General features: G+C 46.0%; 2 protein-coding genes across 5 annotated transcripts in view; both read left to right on the top strand.

Annotated features, from left to right (window-relative positions):
- The window catches only part of Tspan14 (tetraspanin 14), a 60,542-nt gene extending 57,444 nt beyond the window's left edge, over positions 1–3,098 (top strand). Inside the window, exon 9 of the mRNA XM_021203200.2 lies at positions 1,406–3,098. Coding sequence (XP_021058859.1) covers positions 1,406–1,477 — 72 coding nt within the window. The 3' untranslated portion in view covers positions 1,478–3,098. The remainder of the gene's footprint in view (positions 1–1,405) is intronic.
- Sh2d4b (SH2 domain containing 4B) overlaps positions 1,725–25,842 on the top strand; it is a 91,765-nt gene continuing 67,647 nt past the window's right edge. The window contains exons 1-2 of one of the 4 annotated variants that reach the window (XM_029541462.1): positions 7,851–7,952; positions 17,177–17,364. In XM_029541462.1, the coding sequence (XP_029397322.1) occupies positions 17,181–17,364 (184 nt within the window). In that variant the 5' untranslated portion in view covers positions 7,851–7,952; positions 17,177–17,180. Of the gene's footprint in view, positions 1,818–7,850; positions 7,953–16,822; positions 17,365–25,842 lie in introns of those variants that run through there. The other 3 variants (XM_029541463.1, XM_029541464.1, XM_021203944.2) reach the window with 3 other exon arrangements.

Raw genomic sequence — 25,842 nt, 5'->3', positions numbered from 1 at the left:
ATAGGGAACTTTTGGGATAGCATTTGAAATGTAAATAAAGAAACTAATAATAATAAAAAAAGAAAGAAATCTGGACTAGGAAATAGAATGTCCAAGGTCAGGTGCATAACACAGTGTGTGTGTGTGTGTGTGTGTGTGTGTGTGTGTGTGTGTGTACACATAACACATGAGGTAGTAAGAGTGGGATGTGTACCGGGACAGGCATCCCCACATACACACATGCGCACACAGTGTGGTGGCACCTGTACATGTTGTTGGAGGCTGTGTCTAGGATATGTTGTGGCTCCTATGTCCCCACAGTCTGCTACCTGAAGGGAGACCCTTTTAGGGCAGACAGATGGGACAGCTGTGTCCCTCTCTTTAGGGCCCACATCTTTATATGATATTGCCTGTGTTGTAGTCAGGGGATTGGAGTGCATGACCAGGAACTGGCCCACTTGGAGGTCCCTCCCTTTTGGCAGGTGGAAGTAGCAGGAATTAAGGAGGTGTCAAGGATCTATAGAGTAGGAGGTGTCTCTTACTATTAACTGGGGCAGTTATCCCAGAACTTCCTTGTCCCTGGCCCAGGGGTGATTGGAGTGGCTGGTGCCCACAGGAAAATCTAGAAAAAGTCAAGAGTTGTTCTATCAGAGAAACTGTCACTTTTCTTAGGGCTCATGTGTACGAGGCACTGCCTCCTTTTGAGCATCTTATGGCACAGTGAAGGCTGCGCTTTTGTGGCGAGTACATGCTAGGCATTTCTGCCCTGAAGAGCTGGACCTGGGTGCAGCCACACCATATTTCTTTATTCACTCTGTCATTATATTAAATGACTACAGAACACCAGAGAAAAGCTTGTGGGAAAGGAAAGAATTGTGTTTGTGAAGTGAAACTGGGCTCAGTTATGAAGCCTGGAGCTTAAGGGCTGGGGAGACAGACAAGCACACCAGAGCTTACCATGTTTATGGTTGTCTATGTAGACAGAAAAACCGCACCCTTCCCTCATGACGTGCCTGTCTGCTAAGGTCAGGATATGTCTGCAGATATCAGGGCCACGGCCGGGAATTACTCTCTTGGGAATTGGGCCGACAGGATGACTGGTTCTGAATAGTTTACAGTTTGACCTAGAGCTCAAGTATGTGGGTCCCGCCTGGTATGTGGCATTTTTACTCCCTGGGGGCAGGGCGAGCATCTGTTTCACTCTGTGATGCTTGTTCCGACCTCTTCCATACTTGAGGGACGCAGCAGCTTACCCCAGGGTTCATTTTCCATGGGGTGGGTCTTCTTTGCGGTTTGCTTAAGCTTTGCTCCCACCTTGCCCTTGACCTGGTAGGGGAGGGGAGGGAGTCCACGCAGGCAGTCTCCACCTGCTCACCTCTGCTCCCTGCCTTCATTTTGAACCACTGATTTTTGGCTTTGGTTTCAGATCTTTGGCATCTTCCTGGCGAGGACCCTGATCTCAGACATCGAGGCAGTGAAGGCAGGCCATCACTTCTGAGAAGCAGATGCAGCAAATCGAATTGAGCCACATACAGAGGTCAAGCCTTTCACTGTCCAGCAGCAGCAGCAGCAGAAGTCGACATTAGCCACCCACAACCAGACCCCAGTCTTCGGCATCAGTGTGATATGACCTCTCAGTTTCTTCTTGCTGGTGCTGAAGACCAAGGCCCCTTCTCATCTGCCCACACTTGATGTGGCATCTCTGAAGGGGCTTGCCCAGAGACAGAGAATGTTTTTATGTGGAGTAGTAACTCTGAGGACAGATGGCTCCATGGCAGCAGGAAAGACTTGATGGCCCTTATGGATCCCAAGAGCATCTGCAGGCCTCTACCTCCTCAGTAAGGCTTAGTTCCATGCTCAGCTAGTATCTTCTGTGGGTATAGCATCAGTATGGGACCAGCATTGAGGACAAGGCTCCTGGCTCCATCTGATCAAGAAGGATGAGGAGGGATAAATGGTCTAGTGGTACCCTCGTGCCAACAGGGTTCATGGTGGTGCAAACATGCCAGGGGTTTGCAGAATCCTCAGCCATGTCCAAGTGAATTATGCCTGAGCCAGCCATAACCGGTCTTGGGGAGCACATCACCACTGCCTTCCAAGCCTACTCTGCTCTCCCAGGGTAGAATAGCCTCGTTTCTCCATAGCATTAAGCCCTGCTGAGGGCCAGCTCTCCTGTTCTTAGAGTGTGTAAATAGTTTATTTATAGGGGTAAGAGTGTTCCTTCACCATATCTTCATAGCCTCTTCTGTCTGGCATTCTTTTCTCAGCAGCCTTACCCAGTGTCTGGGACCGAGCTGTCCTTTTCAGTTCCCCGAGTGTCTTAAGAACCAGCTGTGACAGCTGCTCCCTCTGGTTCACATTCCCTCCACCCACCCCTGCTTGGCTTCTGGTCTTGGTGCTACTGAAATGGCCACCAGAACATGAATCCTGATTGACTCTTTCTCCCTCCCCACTGCCCTCCAGGGAGCCCCAGCTCCTGATTGCTAGCTGGAAGCTGGGTTCCTCTCACGACCACATACAGCTAGTGGCCCAAAGTGTGCTGTCCCTGGAGGACAACGCTCCTGCAGCCAGGCCCTGGCAAGCACAGACAGCAGGTGCTGTGTGGAAGCTCAGTGCATCTTATCTCCAACTTCCATGGTGACTCCCCCACCCACATGCCGTGTTCACTGTCAGCACTGTTCTGAGGCTGTTCTTGAAAATGATGTCTGTCTTACGTACTGGATACTCCGAGGCATGCTGGTGTCTGTCCACCTTGGGCTGGGCTACTCTCTAATGCTACTTTATAACTTGTATCTGTCCTTACGGTTCAGGGATTGAGTGCTGCCTTCAGTTACTTACCGAAGTGTACATTCTAGTGTGGTGTATACTGGTGATACTGGTGGGTGTGTGTTCATGATGATGATGATGTTATAATTTTTTAAATAATTCTCTATAGACTAGAGGAAGAAGAATGCTTGTGTTTTTAGGAAGTGTGCAGCTTCTCTTTGACCTGCCAAACTCTTTTATGGAATATATCTTTATATTAATGCTGTTGTTTGGGTCTTTTTTTTTTCCTTTCTGGTTTGCAATCACTATTAAAACAAACAAAAAAAGCATTAAGCATTTTGGTGATAAATTGAGCCACTGAGTCAGGTGTGACTGGTATACAGGAACCCAGTGGTTAAGGCAAGCCATCGTTTGCACATTCTGACAGATCCCATGAATCCTCCACATTCTCCCTGCAGTTGAAACTAGGTGGCTTACAGCTTTGCCATTCTTGGCTGTAAGCATTGGTCACTTTCCTCTCCAGGACTCAAGGAAGGATTATTCTCAGTTAATTTTGGTCTAGCCTTGGCAGTACTGCCCATCCAGGCAAAAGTTCATGGTTCCAGACAGGACACTGTTACATGCACGAGCTGTGGACTTGCTGGTGATCTATAGTAGGTGGGGTGGACGGATGGACGGTCATTGGCCCTGCTGGAGGCTGTGGTGTATAGAGACTCTGCTGGTGTGTTTACAGCAATGGCTTCGGGCAGCTCTTACTGTTCCTGCGGACTTGCAGACGGGCCCATTTGGAGTCTTGCCCTGTGTCACACATCCCTGTTTAGGATTCGTGGCTTCCAGGGTTGGGTTTGTTTCCCAGTTAATTTTTAAAACGAGGAGGCCACTTCAGTGATCTTCTTTGGCTAAATGAACAGAAGTGGAAGATGAGGGGAACGGCATCTGAAACATTTCCTGGCGAACCCTGAGCACCCGTCCTCTCTGTCCTCTTAGGTTGAGGAGCCAGTGTGGGATCCCTGCACATTCTCCCCTCCGACTTGAGGCTCCGAGGCTGTTGCCCTTCTTTTGTCCTCTCCAACTCTGCCTTCCTTTCCCCAGGCAGTTTCTGACTTGGGTTACTGGACCTTCCTCTGTCCCACCTTTCATTCTCTACATGGCCAGTTGTTAAACCCTCTTGACCACAGTGGCACCTAATGTTGAACTACCCTCCCCAACATCCCTGGTTCTAAGGTGTAGGCACACTGCTTCAGACTCTCTTATGTGTCCTCATGCCTTGGTTGTTCCTGCCCTATTCAGCAGGTCTGCAAGGCCCTGAGTCAGGCAGAAAAACTACATACATCACTCCCCAAGAAGCCAGGCACAGTGTTCGTACCTAACTAACATGACAAATCGTTAGACACAAAATCTTCCAGGAATGGAGGAAGTGCTCAGGGTACATAAGTTAATAAACTATTCGGTTCACAGAGCAGTTCCAAGAAAGCCATAGTCATGACTACAGCATAAATTTCAGAGAAAGATAACTCCCTACCACCCTTGCATCCCCTCAGTGTAGCTTCTGCCCAGTGACTAGCCCAGGTACAGCCCCGTTCCCTGAGGGTGTTCAGAAGCTCCTGGTGCTATGGAGGACTGCAGCCGTCTGGCAGAGGTGGATTGTAGATTCCTTTCTCTAGCTGGATTGGGTACTTGATGGGAAAGCTACCCACAATGAGAAGGGACACCGCTCTGGCTTGCAGCTTTGGCAATGGGCAGTGGGTTCATTTTTCTAAGACCTAAGTTCAGGTGGTACTGTGCTCAGTCAGCAAACTACTCTCTGATCTGTGTGAAGTACTTGTTTTTCCAAAGCACAGTTGTTGGGAAAGGCCAGAGTTGTCAGTCACATGTAAGCTTTTGGATGGGTTTTCTATGCTGAACAGTGCAGGATCAGACACCTCCTTCTCTTAAGAGACACTTTGGAGGCCTCTGAGGCAGCACGTAGGCTGCTACTGTTAGAGGGCTCCTCTGCAGAGGGAGGAAGCCTCAGTGTCGTCTGCATGAGGGACCACTTGATTGCTTCCTGGCTCATAGCTTCAGACATGCCAGAATTGATTTAACTTCCTCAGCTCTGACAAGAGCTGGATAAAGAATGTGCATGACCATGGCTGGACTTTTGTTCCAGTATTACGTTTCTGTGTCCTTGAGAATCTTGGGTACCACTTGGTTAACCTAGAACTTTGGGAATACCCACCTCCCCATTGTGATCTTAGTTGAGGTGCTTGTGTTGAACATACCAGGGTGGGTGGTGGTGGCAAACCTTTTGAGCTGAGCTTACTTATGTAGCGTGTAAAAGTGTCCATCATCCTCAAAGCAACATAAAAGGGCTCTCCCTTTGGTCAGTTACTTTTGGTGTCTCCAGGGACCCTCTGGAAAATGTCAATTATGAGCATTTTAAATGGGATAGGGGGCAAGACAAATGGCTTAGGAACTAAGAGCGTTTGTTGCTCTTCCAGAGGAGGGGTTTGGCTCCCAGCACACACAGGGTAGCTCACAACCGCTTGTGACTCCACCCTCTTTTGGGATCTGTAGACACTATGCACATACACATTGTACAATTACAGAGGCAAGCAAATTACCCATATGTACATAATAAATAGATCTTTTTTTAAAAAAGAGGCAAAATCCTGGGAAAGCTTTAGGAGATTGTTAAGGGATGCCTGTGGGGGATGCTCGTTTTGGAGTGCAAGGACACAGCCACTCCCTACAGAGCTCTGAGAATTATTTCTTCACTTGGCTTTCTTCTATATTCTGTGCCTCATATCCCAGCAGGGGCTTCAAAAACATAGCTTAATGACTACCACACTAAATTATCACCTTGGAACATCCTTTTTGTCACCTCAAACTTTTAAGTTTCATCCTTTTTAACATAAGTAGAAGCTATCTAAATGGTACAAAGTGAAAAGTATGTTTTCTGTTACCCGAAGACAACTACTGTTAAGGATCCTTCCAGAATTATTATTATTATTATTATTTTTGGCAGCCTTCTGTAGTTCTTTTATGTAATGTATTGATCAGGTATGCTCACTTGGCCAAGCCACACAGGTAAGTGGATGTTGCTCTCCAGAGGATTATGTTTGCTGTTCCAGGTAATAGAAAACCCTATTAACCCAACCTGAACAATGAGTGGAGAGTTTTGGCTCCTGAAACTGGAAAGTCCAGAGGCAGTGCGAGTTTCAGGGTTGCTGTGATCCAAGTGGCTCAGTGAGGCCAGCAGGATCTGGTTTCCTTTTCGCTGTCTGCCAGTGTCTTCATCATCAGAGACTGGGGTGAGGGGTGGGGAGGGGGGCTCCACTTGAGACTGCCTCTAGCCTCCATGATAGGGCATCCTGCCTCCATGTCTGCTCCTTCTGCTTCACGCACATGTTAGGAAATGACCCTGTAGGATGCTGGGAACGCTGCCGGACGAGCTTCCCCGTATCCTCCTGTGGGCTTTGCTCTTACGGTGTTTATTTAATAAATAAACACACAGATTTCAAAACAAAACCCAGAAAACTCCGCAGTATGGGCTGGGGAGATGGTGCTGTGTGTAAAGGGACTTTTTGGGTAAAGGGACCTGCATTTGCATGAATGTCTGCAACCCCGCTGTCCCTACCCAGTCAGGCAAGGTGTAGACAGGGAAATCCCAGGAGGCTTGGGAGTCAGCTAGTCTGGCCTATTCAGTAGAAGAAGAACAAAGAGACCCCCTCTCAAGGTGGAAGTGGAGGACCAACACCAGAGGTTGTCCTCGGACCTTCATGTACGTGGTGCGCCATGCCCACATGCTCAGTCACACACAAGGATGTGACCCTGTTGTACCTGAGTCATGCACAAAGGGAACAAACAGAAACTGCAGAGCTTCTTATCCAGGTCACTTAGTCACTTAAGAGGGTTGAGATGTTTGTTTGTTTCCCCTAAAGGGAATTCTCCAGGAAGTTGTGCACATGTTTAGTGGGTCGTAGGGGTTGGCTGTGACAGGCCAGGTCATTGATTACTGCTGGTGTGTGGATGAATGCCCCCAGCTGCCACATTTCTTGTTGATAATGGGAATGCTAGCCCTTTTCCTTGTGGTGACGTGTTTGACATTTAACAGAGGGATGTTTATCTGAAGATACATCCCCACCCGCTGAGCTGCCCATGATGAATGTCACACAGAGTTTGAGGTGATAACAGTAGTGAATGACTGGGCAGTGGTGGCGAATGCCTTTAATCCCAGCACTTGGGAGGCAGAGGCATGCGGATTTATGAGTTCGAGGCCAGCCTGGTCTGCAGAGTTAGTTCCAGGACAGCCAGGACTACACAGAGAAACCCTGTCTCGAAAACCAAAAAAAAAAAAAGAGTAGTGGGTGGGTGGGTGGGCCACTCATCTTCCTGGAGTATGGATCCTGTCAGAAGCCTACACAACTAAAGAAGTTGCTTTTGAATTCTCAAAACTATTGGCGGGGGTGGGTGTTGGAGCCTAGGATGAATAAGAAGCCCACAGGAGCTCAGAGTAGAAGAAAGAGCTGCAATGTTGGTGTAGCTGTGGTGAACCTGGTCATCATGGCTATATAGTTGGAAGACCCCCCCCCCCCAATCTTGTTCCACTTCTGGCAGGGAAATACGCCCTGAGAAGTGCTGGTGTTCCCAGGAGGTGACATGCTCCTCGCCTCCCTTGGACAGCATGCCCTTCCCACCTTCCATGAATACTGAGGCTCACTGTGAAACCAGAGCATGGATGGCTTTCCTGGGCACCAAGAAAATCAATCGGGGATGAAAATGGAGGGGAAAACTTGGGAGTCAGGAAAAGTCAGGTCATATGTACCAGTTGTGATTCTGTTTTCCTAGAAGCAATGGGAATGTGCAGTCTCCCCCCTTGTGACTCCAGCTCAGCTTCATTGCTGGGCCTGCCTCCTCCTCCTCCTCCTCCATCTCCTCTGCACCCTCCTTGACTAGCCACGCTGGCCTTCTGCCCTTGCAGAGATGCCTGGGTAATAAGTTTATGCATTTTCCCCGTAGGCCTAAACAGTCATCACCTTTCAGCAGAGTGAATCATTGTGATGGTATCTCCTTTTAGATTTGTGTTTATGGCATAAAATCAGCACAGCTGTGGGCCATATGGAAGTATTTTAGTGGCCTCTCGAAGGGACCTAGCACCTTGTCCCTGGTCCCTGAAGGTGTGTGAGAAAGCATGGACCCCTGTCTAGGGCCATAGAAATCAACAGGTGATGGTTTTTGTGTTTCATGTACTGAGGGGAGTCTGGGAGGATTTCCTGTTGGAAATGGCACCAGGAAAAGCCCAAGTTCCTGATTTCATCCAAGAGGCAATAATCGTTCTTATGCACTCTGTAAAGGACATTTCTTTTTAAGGACTCATAAATATAAATAAGCACATATGAAGATTTTTTTTAGAATTTTAGTTCATTGGTTGAGGGAGGTGGAAAGGTTAACAACCAATTCAAAGGAGAAATCACAAGGAAGCATCAGTCCACGTGGAGGAAAGCTATGCCAGAATGGATTTTCAATACAAAAGGATCTGCTGAATCCCATTTGGGTGTGCTATAGGCAACTTCTATCCACAGAATAAGTCTACATTAACTCTGCAGCATAGTTATAAAATACCTCAAGGGAATAGCAGTCTAGATTCAGACTCAGCTGTTAGGGTATGTCTTGAAAGACACAGGTTTTCATTGGTGACAACCAGACACTTTGTTTATTCCAGATTTCTTCCTAGCTCTATCTAGCCAAATCCAGGAGTGAGAATTATATCAGTTGGACTCTGGAAAGGAAGTGCTTCTCCTATAGTTGTCAAGCCACCTGGTCTGAAAGTTACCCCCAGATATACTAATGCTTCACTCTGCCCATCAGAACGCTTGAACATCTTCTCCGCTGATCCTTCTGCGCCATTTCTGCAGAAGACTCTTTGCATCATCCATGGTAGAAGCTCTTTTTGAACACAGCTGCATTTTGAGGTTTCTTTAAGCTGTCAACACTTGAGGACTTTGGTGGAACAGTATAGAATCTGTAGTGAATATTCAAAGAATCTCAGAGGTAGGGGTTCCCAGCCTGGCTGGTGAATCCTCTTCCTTCCCTGCAGCGTAATTCTTAGAACTAGCAAAGACATGTATTTTAAAGTATGTTTTATTCTTTGATACTTTTATATAATGTGTTTTAGTCATATCCTCCCCCACTCCTCCCAGATTCCCCAACTTCTCTTTAACCCACCAAGTCCACTTTGTGCTGCTCATGTTCTCACGAGTGGGGTCACTCCAGTGGAGTGTAATCAATCTAGCAGGAGTGAAACCCTCAATGAAAGCTGACCCTGGAGGAAAGAGGCCATTAGCTGTGACTAGTGCTAAGTAAGGGGTGGCGCTTGTGAGCTCCTCCCACTATGCTACAGTGTTGATTGGCTTGGTTTTCTGTAGGTCTTGTACAGGCAACCACTGCTAAGTTCACAATGGTCCAGTCATGTCCAGAAGACACCATTTTTCTCTCTGCTCCTTCCTGACCTCTGGCTCTCACAGCTCTTCTCTTCTCTTCTCTTCTCTTCTCTTCTCTTCTCTTCTCTTCTCTTCTCTTCTCTTCTCTTCTCTTCTCTTCTCTTCTTTTTTTATTAGAAATTTTCTTTATTTACATTTCACATTCTATCCCCTTTCTGCATTTCCACTCCAACCCCCCCATCCCATCTCCCCTCCCCCTGCTTACTAACCCACCCACTCCTGCTTCCTTGTCCTGGCATTCCCCTACACTGGGGCATTGAGCCTTTACAGGGCCAAGGGCCTCTCCTCTCATTTATATCCCACAAGGCCATCCTCTGCTACATATGTGACTGGCTCTCACAGTCTTTCTGTCTGTCTTCCATGGTTGTCCCTGAGTTTTGAGGGGACAGATGGAGGAGGGCACTAACTTGACTTTCTTCATTTTATATGAGAGGAAGTGGATTCAGATTACAGAACTTGTGAATGCCATGAAGCCGGGAAGTGTTGTATAAATCAGCCCAATTTACAGCCAGGATTTCCTCTCCAAGGACTCTTCTGCCTCCCTCTTGGTGGCACTCATAGGACACAGTCAGAGATCAAAGGGCATCAGCGGGTATTGGAGGGAGATGTTGGCACTACATAAAGTAAATAAAGGTCAGAAAGTGAGAATCCTGTCCTTGGCAAAGGGGGAAGAAGTGCTATAATTTCAACACTGGGAATAAGACTGTGATGCTCACAACGTGATCCCCACACTAGTAGCTTCAGTATCACACTACAACTTGTACAAGTCCAAATACTACAGCTTTGTAAAAAAATACAGATTTGATGGTCCACCAGGTTTATGGAGTCATACTCTGGTGGAGCTCGGGTTTCAGGTGACTGATACAGAAGTTTGGAAGCTGTCATGCGTGATTTGAGTGAGAAGATTCACCACTAAACACCTCCAAAACCTGAGTGGATTTGGAAAAGGTTAGTTTCCTTCTGACTGTTTTCATAGGTTCCGGTGGCTTTGGAGGGGTGGCTTGTGAGTGCTCTGCTCTGCCACCTCTCAGAGGGGCTCCTTCTGTTCTGTGGCTCCACCTCCTACATCTTTGTTGCTGGTTAGGAACAGAGTGTGGACCAGAGCGGAGTTAGGCTCGTTTTTCACCATTCAGGACATTCACCTTCAGGGTCTTCTACATCAAGGACCCTGGGCTTCCTAGTCCATAAACTGGTGCCGGCATAAAGGATCACCCATGAGGCAAACGAAAAGGGACTGAATTACTGCTTATCTCCAGTAGAACCTACATCCAGCAAGGGAGTGTTGGATGACTGAGTTCAAGGGTCTAGGAGGATTTCCTGTGAGAGACGGCACCAGGAAAGGCCCAAGTTCCTGGTTCTTTGTGTCATCTCCTGACCTTTTCTACGGAACCCATGGAAAGATAGTTGGGTCTCCAAATTCCAGCTGTGGTGGACAGCTGGGGTCGGAACACATTGGTTGCCTAGGTCTGATTCCTGCTTAAGGAAAAAGTAGTTTACAGGCTTCCTATGTAGGGAAGAATAGAGGGAGATAGTAATTTAGGGAGGCAGTCACTGCAACAAGCTACTCTTTCCTACTCCATAGAGTTTCTTGCTCTGCAAGGAATTTTGAAGGCCATCAGCCACAGATGGTAACTAGCAAACAAACCACCAACACCAAAAAACAACTGAACAAAAACCCAGTCCACTTTTCCTAATGTTTGTGGATGGACCTGAACCAGAGTCACAAGCCCATTCAGCACACAAGAGAACAATGCGGGGGTTTGCTCAGTTGAGAAAGCTGGTCAGCTCAGCTGTGCCTGATTATTTTGATTTAGCATATCAAGGAGCCAGGCCCTTCAGAGTGCATTAGAAGATCCAAGTTCACAAGGTCACTGTGCCCCGCTTCCTCATACTCACCATCTCCATCCAGTTAATGAGTGACTTGACAGCTTACTTGCATACAGTGGAGGAAACTAAGTTACAGAAGGACTGCCTGGGAGGCCTTGGGCTATGCTAGTCAGCTTTCAGCTTTCAGCCTTGAGCTTCGAGCTTCTCTTTCTTTCTTTCTTTCTTTCTTTCTTTCTTTCTTTCTTTCTTTCTTTCTTTCTTTCTTTCTTTCTTTCTTTCTTTCTCTCTCTCTCTCTCTCTCTCTCTCTCTCTCTCTCTCTCTCTCTCTCTCTCTCTCTCTCTCTCTCTCTGTATAGCACATGCACACTACAAAATTTGTGTGTGAACTTTGGGGGTTGGCTCTCCTTCTATCATATGGGGATTGAACTAAGTTTGTCAGGGCTGGGGACAAAGCTTTTATACACTGAGCCATCAACTTCACTACTTCCAACATACTTTTTGTTTTCAAGGTAGTGTTCCACGGCCTGGACCTTACCAAATCAGCTAGGCTGGCTGGTCACCCTCAAGGGTCTGCTTGTCTCTGTCTCCCCAGAATTGGAATATTGGAATTACAGGTGTATCTGTCACCACATCTCCTTTTTTTTTTTTTTTTTTTTAAATACTGGGAATTCTGGAGTGAAAAACTCAGGTCCTCATGTTTACAAAGCAAACACTTCACTGACTGTTGCATCTCTCCAGGCCAGTACTGGGTCATGCTTGTGTTGGAATTGCGGATGGCTTCCGGACAGACCACACCAGGCCAATGCAGTTCCATGTGGCAGAGGTTTATTGTGTGTATGGGGGGGGGCAGGGGCAAAGGGGGTGACAGAGATAAACAGGAAAAGAGAAGAAAGAGGGGCGAAGGTTCAGGAAGGGTCTGCCTTTTATTTAGGCTGTGAGGGAACCACTCGCAGGTAAAGGTGGGAAGTGGACTCTGGGAAGGTACACAATTGCCGTGGCAACAGATGCACAGGTCCCTGTCGCCTATGGGTAACATCACTGGGTTTGGAGCCGATCTGCAAAGACGGTTCCTGATACCAACAATGCTGATGGTGAATGTGGCACATACCTAGGCCACCTTAAATGTAGGTAGATAGCCTATCATCGAAGATGTCTACTTTGCTTATCCACCCCCCACAGGTTAAAGTTGTTCCCAGTGGTTTGTGTTTTATGCATGGTTCCTATGTAGGAAGGATCTGCTTTTCACGAAGGATGTTCTAAGTATTGACTGCACATATACAGGTGTAGGGACATAGATGCTTTTCCTGCCTCCCCCCAGTGGAGATGAGGTCTTTTATATAACCTAGGCTGGACTAAAGCTTTTGGTCCTCCACTTGAGCCTCCCGAGTGCTGGGATTATAGTCATGTGCCCTGTTACCTGTCATGTTTCTGTTTTGTTACTGTTACTATGTTTAGTGGCAGTGGGATAGAAATTGCGGATGTCTGTCACAGAGCTCTGGGACTGTACAACCGAGATCTGAAGTGGCCCTTGGGAGCAGCTTCCTCAGTGCCATTGTATCAGGGCTGGTGGGAAGTATGTAAGCAGGACTGTCCTGCCACTGGCCTTTCAGTTGTTCACATGGGCTTGCCTGTGGCTAGGATGATGGAGTCCTCTAGCCATCATTGCCTTGATGGGGACATATCTTCAGGGATGTCTGAGAAGCCAGGGCAAGTAGCTTATGGCAAGGCCATTCATCCATCTTCCCTTGACTCCAGGGTCCAAGTATCCAGCAACTGGACTCCACAGCATTTGCTCAAACTCTGGTCAATTCTACCTAAGAAGTTATCTCCTCATCTCCCTGCCTCCTTGTTTTGAGTCAGGGTCTCATGTAGTTCAGGCCATTCTCAAACCTGCCAAAAGCTATGACTCTGAACTCTTGGTTTTCCTACCATCTCTGCTCACGTTCTGAGATTAAAAGTGTGCAGCACACATTCCTGGTTTACATGATGCTGAGTATCAAGCCCAGGATTTTGTGCATGTTAAGAAATCACAGCAGAAGTGCCTCCCCAGCCTTTCCTTCTTCTCTATGGATGTTTATCTAGGACTACCCAGCAGTGTTCCGTCTACACTGTGAAGCAGACGAAAACACCTGCTGGTGGTTGCTTATTATCTAGCAGGGAGACAGACAAAAATACAGCAACAAATCAATAAGTAAAGTAGTGGTTTACAAAGTTAAATGCTAAGGAAAAACACAGAGCAGAGGAAGCGAGTGGGAAGAGTCATGAGTGCAGGGCAGTGAACAAACTGAGCTAGTCTGAGAACGGAGATCCATACTAGAGCCCATGCTCGTAAAGACCTGGGTTTGAGTTCCAGCACGGCGAAAGAAGAGGATTCCTATGAACCAAGATTGGGATTTGCTAAGGAGCCAAGTGGGTCCCGGGTAGACTGAGAAGCCAGTATTGAGGCACTAGGGATGTGGTGCTTGATGTGTGCACTGAGTAGTCAGGTAGTGATTGGCCCAGGGTGAGGCCAGCAGGCTGCAGTCAGTGAGACTGGTGGGAGGGACCATCCTTGCAGATCACTGGGGATCTTGCGGACCCTGTGAGGACTTGGGTTTAGACGTTAGTAACTGGGTTTTGCTCAGGAAAATAACATGCATTGACTTGTTTTAAAAGCAGAGTTGGAGGTGTGCTTAAGCCCCGACACAAGTTTCATAAAACTGAGTGTGGTGGCACATGCTGGTAAATTCAGTACTTGGAAAGGGTCAGATGTTCAAGGACCCCCTCAACTACATAGCTTAGTTCTAGGCCAGTATGAGGTACATACATCTAAGGGGGTATGGAGGGGCATATCCCTGCAAACTTCTTACTGTCTTCTCTTTAACACTTCCTCTCAGAAACTTTTTTTTTTTTTTTTTCGAGACAGGGTTTCTCTGTATAGCCCTGGCTGTCCTGGAACTCACTCTGTAGACCAGGCTGGCCTCGAACTCAGAAATTTCTCTGCCTCCTGAGTGCTGGGATTAAAGGCGTGCGGCACCACGCCCGGCCTCTCTCAGAAACTCTTAAAGCTTTTCTCCATCTCAGGAACCCAGGTGTCCTCCTGACTTCCCCGGGGTAGGGAAGTCTGGCTTTGCCTCCAGGGTTCTTTCTAGTAGTGAGCCTCATGTAGGCTGGCTTCCGGGTGTGGTGTTTGTAGAGCACATTTTAGGAATTTTGAAGTACATTTGGCTTTAATCGTATGTGTTATGTAAGACTATCTAACTTATTGTATAGTAGTCAACCCTATTCTCTAAGAAGAAACCAATTAGGTGTGTAATTTTCTGTATGCTTCTCTTTGCTTACACAGAAATAATCAAACATAATTTCTCTCATCATTTCTGCCCTCTCCCAAGTCTACTTCCCAGGGGTCCAACACATTTTTAAAACAAATCACACTATGGACATATCCCTCGGCTTTTTTTTTTTTTTTTTGCCTTTTCACTCTTATCTGTCCTGGGTGTTTTCCCCTCCTCCAGACAACTGATGTCATCACCGTTCTTCGTGACAAGAATAATGTTTCCCAGATTAGGGACATCCAGGTGGTTTCCAGAAACTTGCACAACAGACTTGTCCGGCAAGGAACGGCGTCAGTTTGCAACAGGGACCACTTCGGCCAATGAAAAAATAAAACCAAAATATAACCTGTCTGAAGATGCTGCTGGGTTCCAGTTCTGCTGCACCTGGCGTGCGTTGCTAGGATTGTGGTCCAGTGCGGCCGGCAGGGGGCGCGCCAAGCCAGACGCGGCCTCGGGAACACGCGGATGAGGGCACCCACGGCGCCCAGAGTGGCGGAACCGCCCCCTTAGTGTCCCAGAAATCTGACACAGTCCGTGGCTGGGTCAGGTCCACGGATTTGGTGTCAATTGGCCTCCTGCCCCACTGACCTGGGATTGCTAGGGAGCACTCCTTCCCCGCAAACAGAGCCTCAGTAGCACCACCAAGTCATTCCTCCTTTCTTTTACAAATCCCAGGAGGCCCCTACCTTTAAAGGACTGGAACCCTGTGCAGCTGGCCGACTCCTCTGCTTTTAATAGTGTTCTCTCTGCCTTCTATTCTGTTCTTTTAAGAATCTGGCGACACAGGAAGAGGCTAGATGTCCTTCTTGCCTTTGGTTCACCAGTATCCCAATTTGCTTTCCTATTGTTTGGGATAAAATGCCGACCAAAACCGGTTTGAGAGAGGAAATGGTTTATTTCATTTTATAGCAAACGCTGTATCACCAAGGAAAGCCAGGGCAGGGACCGGAGCAGAAACCATCAGGAAGACTGCTTCTTGGTTTTCTTCCTCGTGCTTGCCACTACCTTTCTTCCACAGATCGGGCCTGCCAGCCTGTGACACAGTGGGCCGAGTCCTCCCACAGCAATCAGCAATAAGCTCTCAGACTTGCCTGACTGAGACAATTCGTAGATTGAGGTTTCCCCTTCCTCACACACAGGAAGAAAGACAAAAAATAACCAAATCAGAGGCAAGGGGGTAGGCTGGGGAGGAATGGCTGGCCGGGCACTGAGGGGAGCCAGAGCTCTAACGGGGGGGGGGGGGGGGGCAGTCAGTAGAAGTTCTGAAAGGTGGGAAGGATCCTGGTCAAAAGCCCCAGTTCAGGCTCAGTAGGAGTTCCCATGTGGAGGCTTTCCGCTCTGAGCCATACCCAGCACAAAGGGACTGGCCTGAGAGGAGGATGTCTGGCTGCCACATTCCTTTTTGACCCTGTGGGCTTAACTGGAGAGACACCGCTTAGTTCTGCTTACTTTTGTGTCAGTCTTGCAGAGAGAGAGACAGATTCAGGCTCCCATGCCTCTTGGTTGCGGGATCCTTCTTCCATCCTTAGGGAAGTGGAGAGAGACACTAATACCACCAATCCAACCTGCCCACAGGGCCAGATCCTGCCTGTTTTCTCCGGATAGGGTTGCAGCTCTAAGAGGACGTCCAATTTGAAACCTGGGTGGAGCGCTGGTGCAGCAGCTTACTGGCTGCATAGCCCGAGGCGTGCACTACCTTCCTGGACTTTCCTGTCTGGATACAGAGGCAGCTATGAACAGCTCTGCAAGCAAGCTTATTAGAGAAGGAGCCTCACTCAGGTCAGCAGTAGCAGCTCCTACCCACCCTCCAAGCCAGCGGCTTTGGCTTCCTCAAAGCAGAAGCCTGGACGTTTGTATTAAAGCACACCAGCAAGTCTGCTTTGTGGTAAAGGACTTGGACAACAAAGATATCAACAACAACCTCCCAAATGGCCTCCTGGAGAGGCCTGTCTTTAAGCACACGCAGAGTTTAAAAGTCTGCTCTAGGGAAAGAGGAAATGATGTCATCTTTATGACCGTGAACACCGTGGTAAGGTAATAACCCCTACTTTTCTTCTACTGATTCCATTTTGTTCGCCACCTTGAATCCAAAACAGATAGGAAGGAAGACATTTCCTTCCCAAGGCACTTTAAAAAAAATAATACCACGGTCTTCCAGGTGCCCTGAAATGAGGAAGGTTGTTCATGGTGAAGCAGATACAGTGTGGCATCCAGGGTCCCAGAAGCTTTGGAAAGTTTCATAGGCCTCTGTTTGACATTGGCTCAAAAGACATGGAATTAGTAGGCAAAACAACTTCTTCCCCACCCCCTCTTATCTGCAGGGGAGGGATCAGTTCTCAGCTGGCCAGGCCAGTGTCACTGATACAGCTGGTGTCATTGTTACCTTCCACTAACAGATCACTCGACACCTACCGACCCAGGTGGCTTTGGGTCTGAGCAGATGTTTGGACCCTTATTGTCGCAGAAACCCAGGTGAAGCCACAACACAAGACACTGCTGAAATGCGGTGATCTAATGATAAGTGATCTTAATAGGAAGCCAGGACTAGTTAGCCCTCTGCCTCTGCTTCCCCTCAGAGCTCCTTGGTTCTTGCTGCTTGGGTGAATAATGCTGTCCTGGCTGATATGAATTCATCACTGACTGGGAGCTGAGACAGGAAAAAGATGCTGTTCAAGGAAAGGACATCTGGAGTGGCTCCAAAGTGAGGAACTAGGGCAGAATTGGCTGGAGGCATTGGCCTGGCCCAGGGATCTGCCTAGCCTTGGAGTTCTGACTGGCTGCCTGGGACACTGTGTGTGTCCCCTACAGCATCATGCTGCAGCAGATCCTGCAAGACATGTACATCGACCCAGAGCTGCTGGCTGAGCTCAGTGATGTGCAAAAGCACATCCTCTTCTATAAGATGCGAGAGGAGCAGCTTCGGCGTTGGAGGGAACGGGAGGCATGGGATGCCCTGGCTCAGGCAGAGGGCCTGAGGCCGGCAAAGGTCAAGAGAGGTATGTGACTTGGGGTCACCAAATCTTCACTAATAATGAAAAAGTCAACGAGTCAAGGCTGGGTTCTCCTTTCATATGGGCACTAGTGTGATAAAGACTGGGGATTTGGAAACCTTGTGCTGGGGCCTTTAGTCATACTAGCTTGGGCTTCCAACCAGGATTATAGAAGAATGTGGCAGGGACTATGCAGGACTCAGACGGGCTGGGGAAATGTTGGCTTCCTTTGCCTTGTATAAGCCCTCGATTCAAAGAAGGGACCGTGGAATCTGATGCTTGACAATTGCATGGTGAATAATAGAGAACATTGTCTTCTTTCTTTTCCTGATTCTGGGAATTGAGTCTGAGGCTTTGTGTACTCTACCACTAAGGTATATGTCCAGACCAAGGGCATATTCTCCACCCTCACTAACAGTTCTAGTCAGAGTACATGGGAGATGACTAGGTCCTTCCTCCCTGGCATATAGACTCTGGCTCTCAGCTTAGGTCTGTACTCAGTATCACTGCCCACAGTGTGTACGTCTTCATGTGAGAGGATGCTGTGGGTTGTGTTTATAGTCCCACTGCACATCTGTCAGACGGATGCCAGGAAATTTCCTCGCACAATGAGTCATCATCTCCAAATGGCAATAGCAACTTTAGGCAAGAAGCAAAGACCCAACCTGTCTTTCAGGTACTTTATATTCAAAGTCACTTGTCAGTTAAGGCCATGTACTGGTGCTAACAGACCTACTTGGGACCTCTAGCCAGCATCAGGTGTGCTAAGGCACCTTGTACATTCAAGATTCTGCTACGGAGAGTAGCTTTTGTGTATGTTGTACACACTTTATGGTCCCTTTGAAACATTACAATAAAGTAAATGCAGAGTCACCAATAATGTGCTGGTGCTGCATACATTAAGTACAGAGATTAATGAAGCATTTTCTCCTGGTGTCATTTAATCAAGAGTGAGCCCAGATTTGAATCTTCTATATCCCCACATCTTCCATTGCCCTCTGTCTGTTGTATGAGTCTGATTATGTGCCTGCCTGAAGGCTGTCTTGTGAATCTGTTTGTCCCTGTCTCTCTGTGGATGTGTCTATCCCTAACAAAGAGTTCGTCCTCTTTTATTGAAAAACTACAGAAAGCATCACATGGGGAAAGGAATAATGGGTTCTTCACAGAAATCTGTAACAAAGTGTTACAAGAGATTAAGTCACTGACCCTAACTGACCCAGATAACAAATAGTATTACAAACATTGCTATTTACCAATCAACATTTATATGTGGCTTTCACCATTTTTGGTGATATTCATTTTATAAGATTGGTTTCAACCTATATTTGCTCTTTCAGAAACTGATGATTATAACACAGGTACCAAAACCTACGCATCACTCTTGAGTGAGGTGCGTGGGAGCTGCCTTGTATGGCACTTGCCTCCTGGTTCTTGAGTCACCCGTATTCCCTATACTGCTGCTTTCGTCGACCGAATGCCCTATGATCCATCTATTCAGAGATTCAAAGGCTAAAACTTGGTGCAGTTCACTAATGCCAGGTGGATTAATATTACAGCTATGCATTATCTTAGGTTGTAAAAGTTGAATACATGGGAAATTCAAAGCAATTAAGGTTGGTTGTTGTATCGTCCTCTTAAAGGCAGATTAAACGAACACATTGAGTACTCAGTAGGATAGTGATCTTAAAAGTCTTAAGTGACCTCAAGGTATGTTACTAAGTCTGGCTGTAAAGTTCAGCAAAAGTTCTAGTCTCTTAAAATGTAAGGGCTATTTTTTTTTTTTTTTTTTAGTAAAATACATAGCCCAATTCTATACTTTGCAGCATGAATCTACTTGCTTTCCTTTTTGCCTCTGTGAACCTCCCTCACTTGTCTCCATCTACTCATCAAACAAAGTGTAGCTTTGATCTATTCAAAGGGTTCAACCCAGGCCATATGCAGTGCAGGCCTGTTGGTGGCCTGGCTTCTGCCTTCCAACCTAACCTTCACGTTGGTCTGCCCCAATACATTCTTCAGGCATGATGGTACCACCTCATCATGTCCACTCTCACCCTGGTCATTTGCATGTTTTTCTTATTGTTGGTGATGTTCTTTTGTTTTATCTGTCACCCCTGACCCTGGAGTCTTGGGGGATGCCATTGATGTACCTTTCTGGCACATAGGACCAAACCCAGGTGCATCATTTGCTACCCCGCCATTGTTATTCACCATTCCCTTGTGTGACTCTCCCAGTAGACTCCAAACTGCTGGAACTTTACGTTACACTACACTGTGTTTTCCTTTCTTGAGACTGAGCATAGAGCTGGGACAATGTTAAATACCTGTTCTTAGCAAGAAATAGCAAGAACACTCACCCCGAGCACGTGTCCCCTCTACCCCCGACACACACACCCAGAGGTTGTGACAGAGCTCTGACATGACTTTAGGTGGCTGGCTCAAAGTCTGGGCTCTATGTTCTGGCAACCAAATTATAAGCTGTGGCAGTTCACATACCAAGGCTTTCCATCCCCACTCAGCCTGAGTCCTGAGGCCTCACATCTGTCTGGCAATTCCTTTGGGAAGAAGACAGATGCCTAAAAATTTAACTGCAAAAATATTTATGTGGAGATTCATCACACACTGACATCTACATTTTCATATATAAATTATACATTAAACTCATTTGGGGTTTTGGTGCAGAAGATTATTTTCTGAGTAATTACATTTGTGATTTATAAAGAATAGAAAAGAGAGGGGACTGGCTGAGGAATGTATGTAACCTAGGCCAAAATCCCATTCAGATTTTTAGCTCCATGCTTCATTGCTACCCCTGGGAACACCTTGGGCTTGACTCTGGAGAGTTCTAGGGGAGGAACTGGCTCTGTCCCAGGAGCCAAAAAGCTTTTTGCTGGAGGAGTGAGAGTACATAGTGCCTGATTCCTGTTCTAGAATTGTGATGAAGGATCTTGAAGGCCCTACAACCTGTGAGAGCTTTATTGAGGCACATACCTGAAGGCGCCCCATGTCTGGAAGGCAGGAACCTATGACTCTACTGCAAGTGGGAGTGCCAAGCTTCACAGAACAGATAGAGTACAGCCAAGGCCACCCAGATGCTGAGAGATGGAGTCAAATACACATTCCATGGCTTTGACCTATAGTCTCAAAACAGATTTTCCTTTATAATTCCTGCTGGTCTTAGAATTCCAATTAAATGGAAAAAATCTGTCACTTGTTCTCTTGTCTAGCCATTCACCCATTCAATGACTTGTCCCAATTGATGGACTGCAAAGAATTTATTAGCCTTTGGAAGTTTGAACAGAAAGATTATAGTGTACACAGTTGACACAAGTACCAGGAACCAGGTGTCATGCAAAGCATCTATGTGGTGGCTCAAAGTAGAAACATCCATCCATTGGGTCTTTTCCTTCTCTGCACATGCACATACCTTCCCAGTCTCCATTCTCCTAATTTTTTCTGCATGGCATATCTCCTGTGTCCCTGTTGAGATATATTCTGGGGTGTCTCTGTACAACATTGCTCAGGTATGCTCAACCTAAAATGGTATTACGTTCCTTCTGGCCATTGTCCTCATTGAGCTTCTTCCTTTACTGGGAAAATTTCCCAGTCTCTAGTAGGCCCAACTTCACCATTTGTGAGTTCAGGCCACACTCTGATGGCAGGCTGGGGCAAAGTGTGCCTTGGACTTTCTCGAGTTATATTTGATGAAGCTGTGTGTAAACCCAGGGATCATAGAACATTCTAGTTCACAAAACTCTATAACTTTCCCAACTCTCAGACACACAGCTGAGACCACAGAAATGGGCTGGAATGACAGCTTAGAGCACTATTGTAAGGGAAAGCAGAGGACATTAGGCACACACATTGTTCTTCTCACTATGAGATACTCCTTTATAGCCATCTCCTGATCCAGATGCAGCAGAAGGAGCCCCCACAGATTGAAAGTCTTCTCATCCGCTGTCATGTTCCGTGACTCAGTAGAGTCAGTTGTTGTGGTTGATCATTTGTTGTTCAGTGGGAAGTCGTGTTGTCACCTTGAGATTCTGGGATAGTGTCATAGCTATGCTTCTGCAAGATTTCACCCAGCTACTCTAACACTCAGGATAAATTTCACCTAGCTACTCTAACATTCACAGGATCTGTGCAATCCCCCTTTCTCTTTGTTTCTCTTGGTGACACCAAAACTTCAAGTTGGGAATCTTGTTCCCTCCCACTTACTTGGGGCTAGAGATAAATTCTTGAGGTGTTTAAGAGCATAACTGTCTCAGTTCTTCTACTCTTGGGTTGTGTTGATGCAATTTAAAAATGTTTATAGCCTGGATGGAACCACATCACTTGGATTTTATCACCTACTGGAATAACATTGGAATTCACCTTACAATGGGAGTAACAAATATATATATTTTTAAACAGTAATGGGGGGGGATTCAAAAAGTGTCATCACCATGTAGGCACATAGCATAAGAAGCAGGTTACACCCATCTCTGTTCTTTCCTGATTTAGTGATATGGGAGGAAGACATTTCTGCTTGGTCAACCTCAGTTAGAGTCTGGGAGATAGAGGTGTAGCTTAGAATACTTGTATCTTAACCTTTTTCTGTGTCTCTCAAGCCATCACTCCTAGTGTGATTTGCGAGTTTATTTTCAATGTGTAGGATAAATGGGAAGAAGTTCAATCTTCCCAGAAGACCTCTGTTCTTTGGGATGTTGATAAACATTCATGTGGGTGAAATGAAGACATCGTTTATGATGGGCATGGGACATACTCCCCTGAGAACTGCTGTGATCTGCAGAGAATAGTAGGAGTAGCCTATGGCCTGGAATGATCCTAGTTATGACTGCTCCTAGACATGGTCAGATGTTTATCAAGCTCCCAGAAGGGGTCCTCTCTCCTCCGTTGTTCATGCTATGGCACACACACAACTGCTCTCACACAGAGATCATACATACATGCAAGCATCTGCACGCACAATAATAAAGATCCTTAAAAGAACAAAACAGAAGATACATGGGGGGGGGATGATTTATTACACAAAGAACAGATGAAGTATTAATAATCAGGAAATACAGGCTAGTTTCACAAGTCAATTAGGAAAAGACAATTAAGAGAAAAAGTAAGAAAATATCCAAACAAGCAGTTTATAAAGGACTACTTTAAATCACAATGAAGATGTAAAAAGGTACACAATCTCACTGATTGTGGTGGCTAATCTTAATGTCAACTTGACGGGGTTTATGTTCATTTAAGAGACAAACCTACCCCCACCCCAACTACCACCCACCCCAGGAAAGAAAAAAATAGCAGCCTAAATAGGAAGCCATGGAAGAGAACTTTTAAAAAGTGTGATAAGGATGCTGACATTAGCTCTCCACGGTTGCTGGCTTCTGACAGGGGTGCAGGGGAACAACAACTCAGTTCTATTTAAGAGAAAGTTTGACCATGCTACAGTGAGTATATAGATAACACAAGTTGGGTATATATATATATATATATATATATATATATATATATATATATATATATTTGGGGGAGGTTACAAGGGTGGAAAGTGGACATGGAAGGACTAGGAAATAAGTGTGTATGATATGAAATTCCTGAAGTAATAAAATATTATATTAAGAGAGATGTGGGGCAGGTGGGGGCAAAGCACTTGCTCTGGGTCTCACAGGTTTCTGTTTTTGTTTTGTTTTGTTTTGTTTGTTTGTTTGTTTTCCTTTTCTTTTCTTTTTGAGGTAGGAATACACCCCCTGAATGTCGGTAGCACCAGTCCATGGGATAGAATCAGAGACTGAAGGATAAAGAAAGAGTGCATCTGGAGAGGTGACTCAGAGCTCAAGTGTAAGCTGTTCTGCAGAGCCCCAGTGCTTGCTGCTGGACTGGGCTGCCTGGATTTACTTTCTCTTTCTTTGTGTCAAAGACTCTGGTGCTGGTCACCTCCTGCTTCCTTCTCCAACCCCGAGGTCAGCCTGGACAGTTCCTGGGAAAGGCAACCAGCTGATTACATCACCTTGTAATCTGATCCCAGGTCTCTGCTCCAGCTCTGAGGACTTGGCAGCTTGCGGATGACTGCTTCCTTCTCTGTCTTTCTGGGTAGTGAACACTGTTGCTTTCTAGTTATTTCCTCATGTAAGAATCTGCAATGCTTCCTGGGGTGTTTTCCATGTGGAAATAGGTCTTTACATTAGACTTTGAGGTCTAACTTCTTTGGGCTTGTTTTCATATCAGTCTTCCCATGTCACTTCAAAATTACCTTAAGTATCAGGGATCATTTATCTCTATCCTATTTCATCGGTGTGCTGCTTTTCCGGCTGCCAAAGTTGAGTTCTGATGTTTAGAATATGTGAGATACTGAAGCCTTAGCTCATCTAGTCTCTTAATATATGCAACTCTCTCCTATGTCAAAGTAAACGATTAGTGCTCAGACATTGTCCTAAGTGGGAGTACTGTGCTAATAAGGAACAGGACAAAGATTAGGGTCCCCAGCTTCTCACTGACATACTGACTCTGTTGTTTCAGTCCTTAAATTCCAGATAAGGGGTTAGGGTTGGAGGTGCTGGAATGCTGCAGTGATAACTGTAGCAAGTCCTGAGACGTTCCCCTTCAACGGGCCACATAGTCTGTGAGCAGGGGCTGGGTTGGAGGACTGTATTATCATCACAGCTTAGAGAGAGCCTGGAAAATCAACTGTGAAATCTGTATGGAAAACAACGTAAAATAAGCTATACTACTGACCTGATGTTTTCATTGTCCTGGGACTTTGTATTATTTATGTCAGAGTGACATTCAATGATTGTTTTGAATTTTGGCTCTGCACACTCACTAACTGTGACTGTTTCCACATATTAATTTGGCCTAGGCAAGATACTCAAGTGCCTGTGACAACCAAAGATGACAATAGGGCATATGCCCTGACCTCATGGAGAAGATGAAACGAGATGGCCCCAATGAAACCCAATATGCTATTAAGATATTGATTTGCAGTAGCTTAACAATACTGCTTTTGCACCTCATCAAGTTATTTTTGTTTTCATAGAAGATCAAATTGATAGCTTAGAACAAAAGACACCTACATTCAGGGAACACACCTGTTGGTGGGGCCATCTACCTGCAGGATTCTCTGAGAGATGTTATAAAGCCACACATGTTTTTACCCTTAGGAGTGGTGCATGAACACAGTGGGTGAGCTATGCACGGTATCTTGTGGTGTCTCCTGGTTCCTTACTGCCTAGAAGGTATGATTCAGTCATTTCCTGGTCAGCTAGTTAGCATATTTCTAAATCTGGATTCTCTAGAGATACAGAACCATTAGAAAGGAAATGTATTTACAACTTTATTTTAAGAAATCGGTTCACAACATCTATGCTGAAACTCAGGCAGCAGTTCTAGGTTACAGTCTTCTTGGGGAAACCTTGATTTTCCTCTTCCTTTCCCAAGGCTTATAGCTGATGGGATGAGGTCTGCTACATCATGGAGGCCCAGGTGCTCTATTAAAAGTCAACTGATTGTAAGTACTAACAAATCCTTTAGTGTAACACTGAGATGACATAACAAGCGTCACGGCACCATATCTAACCATGTAGCCTCATGAACCCAACCATCTCAGGGCAGAGGAAGTGGCTCAGTGGGTAAAGGTGTTTGTTACCAAACATGAGAACCTCAGTCTGATCTCCAGAAAGGGACGCTTGCAAGTTGGCCTCTGACCCACACATATGTTCTGTATCATGCAGACCTACACATATGTATAAACATGTACAGATATAGAAATGAATGTAATAAAAAATTCCCCAGCACAGCATGCAATTAATCCTGTGCACATGTGGTAAGTACTTATTTTATGCAATGTGTCTCTGTGATAAGAGATTCCAGTGTTCTGTTCACCCAGACTCAGATATCAGGCTAAGTCCTCAGGCATACTGGTGAAGAAGATATCTTATGGAAAAGAGGATTTCTTTCAGGTAATGGATCAGAATCTCAAGATTTTAAGGAAACTTGATCTGGAACCAGCAAGTGGACTAGAGGCAGGGCTGTTGTCTCCATTCATTGCCTGTGTCTCTGCCCTCTGTTCCAGATGAAAAGCTCCTCAGGCTATTGATTTGCAAGCAGTACCCTCCTCCATGCTATTCAGCATCTCCCTAGTGCTATATAGTGTCTTTGCAATGCAATGCTGTGTTTCTCCCTTGCTACCCGATGTCTTTACCATGCCAGGCAGTGTCGATGCCATGCCATCCAGTTGTTAGAACATAGTCCAAGAATGGAGTCCTACAAAAATCATAAGTGCTTGAGAGACAACTCCATAAAAACAGACCTCAGTTTCTCTTTTTCTTTCTTTTCTTTTCTTTTCTTTTCCTTTTCTTTTCTTTTCTTTTCTTTTCTTTTCTTTTCTTTTCTTTCTCTTTCTCTTTCTCTTTCTCTTTCTCTTTCTCTTTCTTTCTTTCTTTCTTTCTTTCTTTCTTTCTTTCTTTCTTTCTTTCTTTCTTTCTTTCTTTC

This window comes from Mus pahari, chromosome 8, assembly GCF_900095145.1.
Source record: "Mus pahari chromosome 8, PAHARI_EIJ_v1.1, whole genome shotgun sequence".
Classification (NCBI taxonomy): Eukaryota; Metazoa; Chordata; class Mammalia; order Rodentia; family Muridae; genus Mus; species Mus pahari.
The sequence above is the reverse complement of the archived record's forward strand: the minus strand, read 5'-3'. Positions and strand labels throughout refer to the sequence as shown.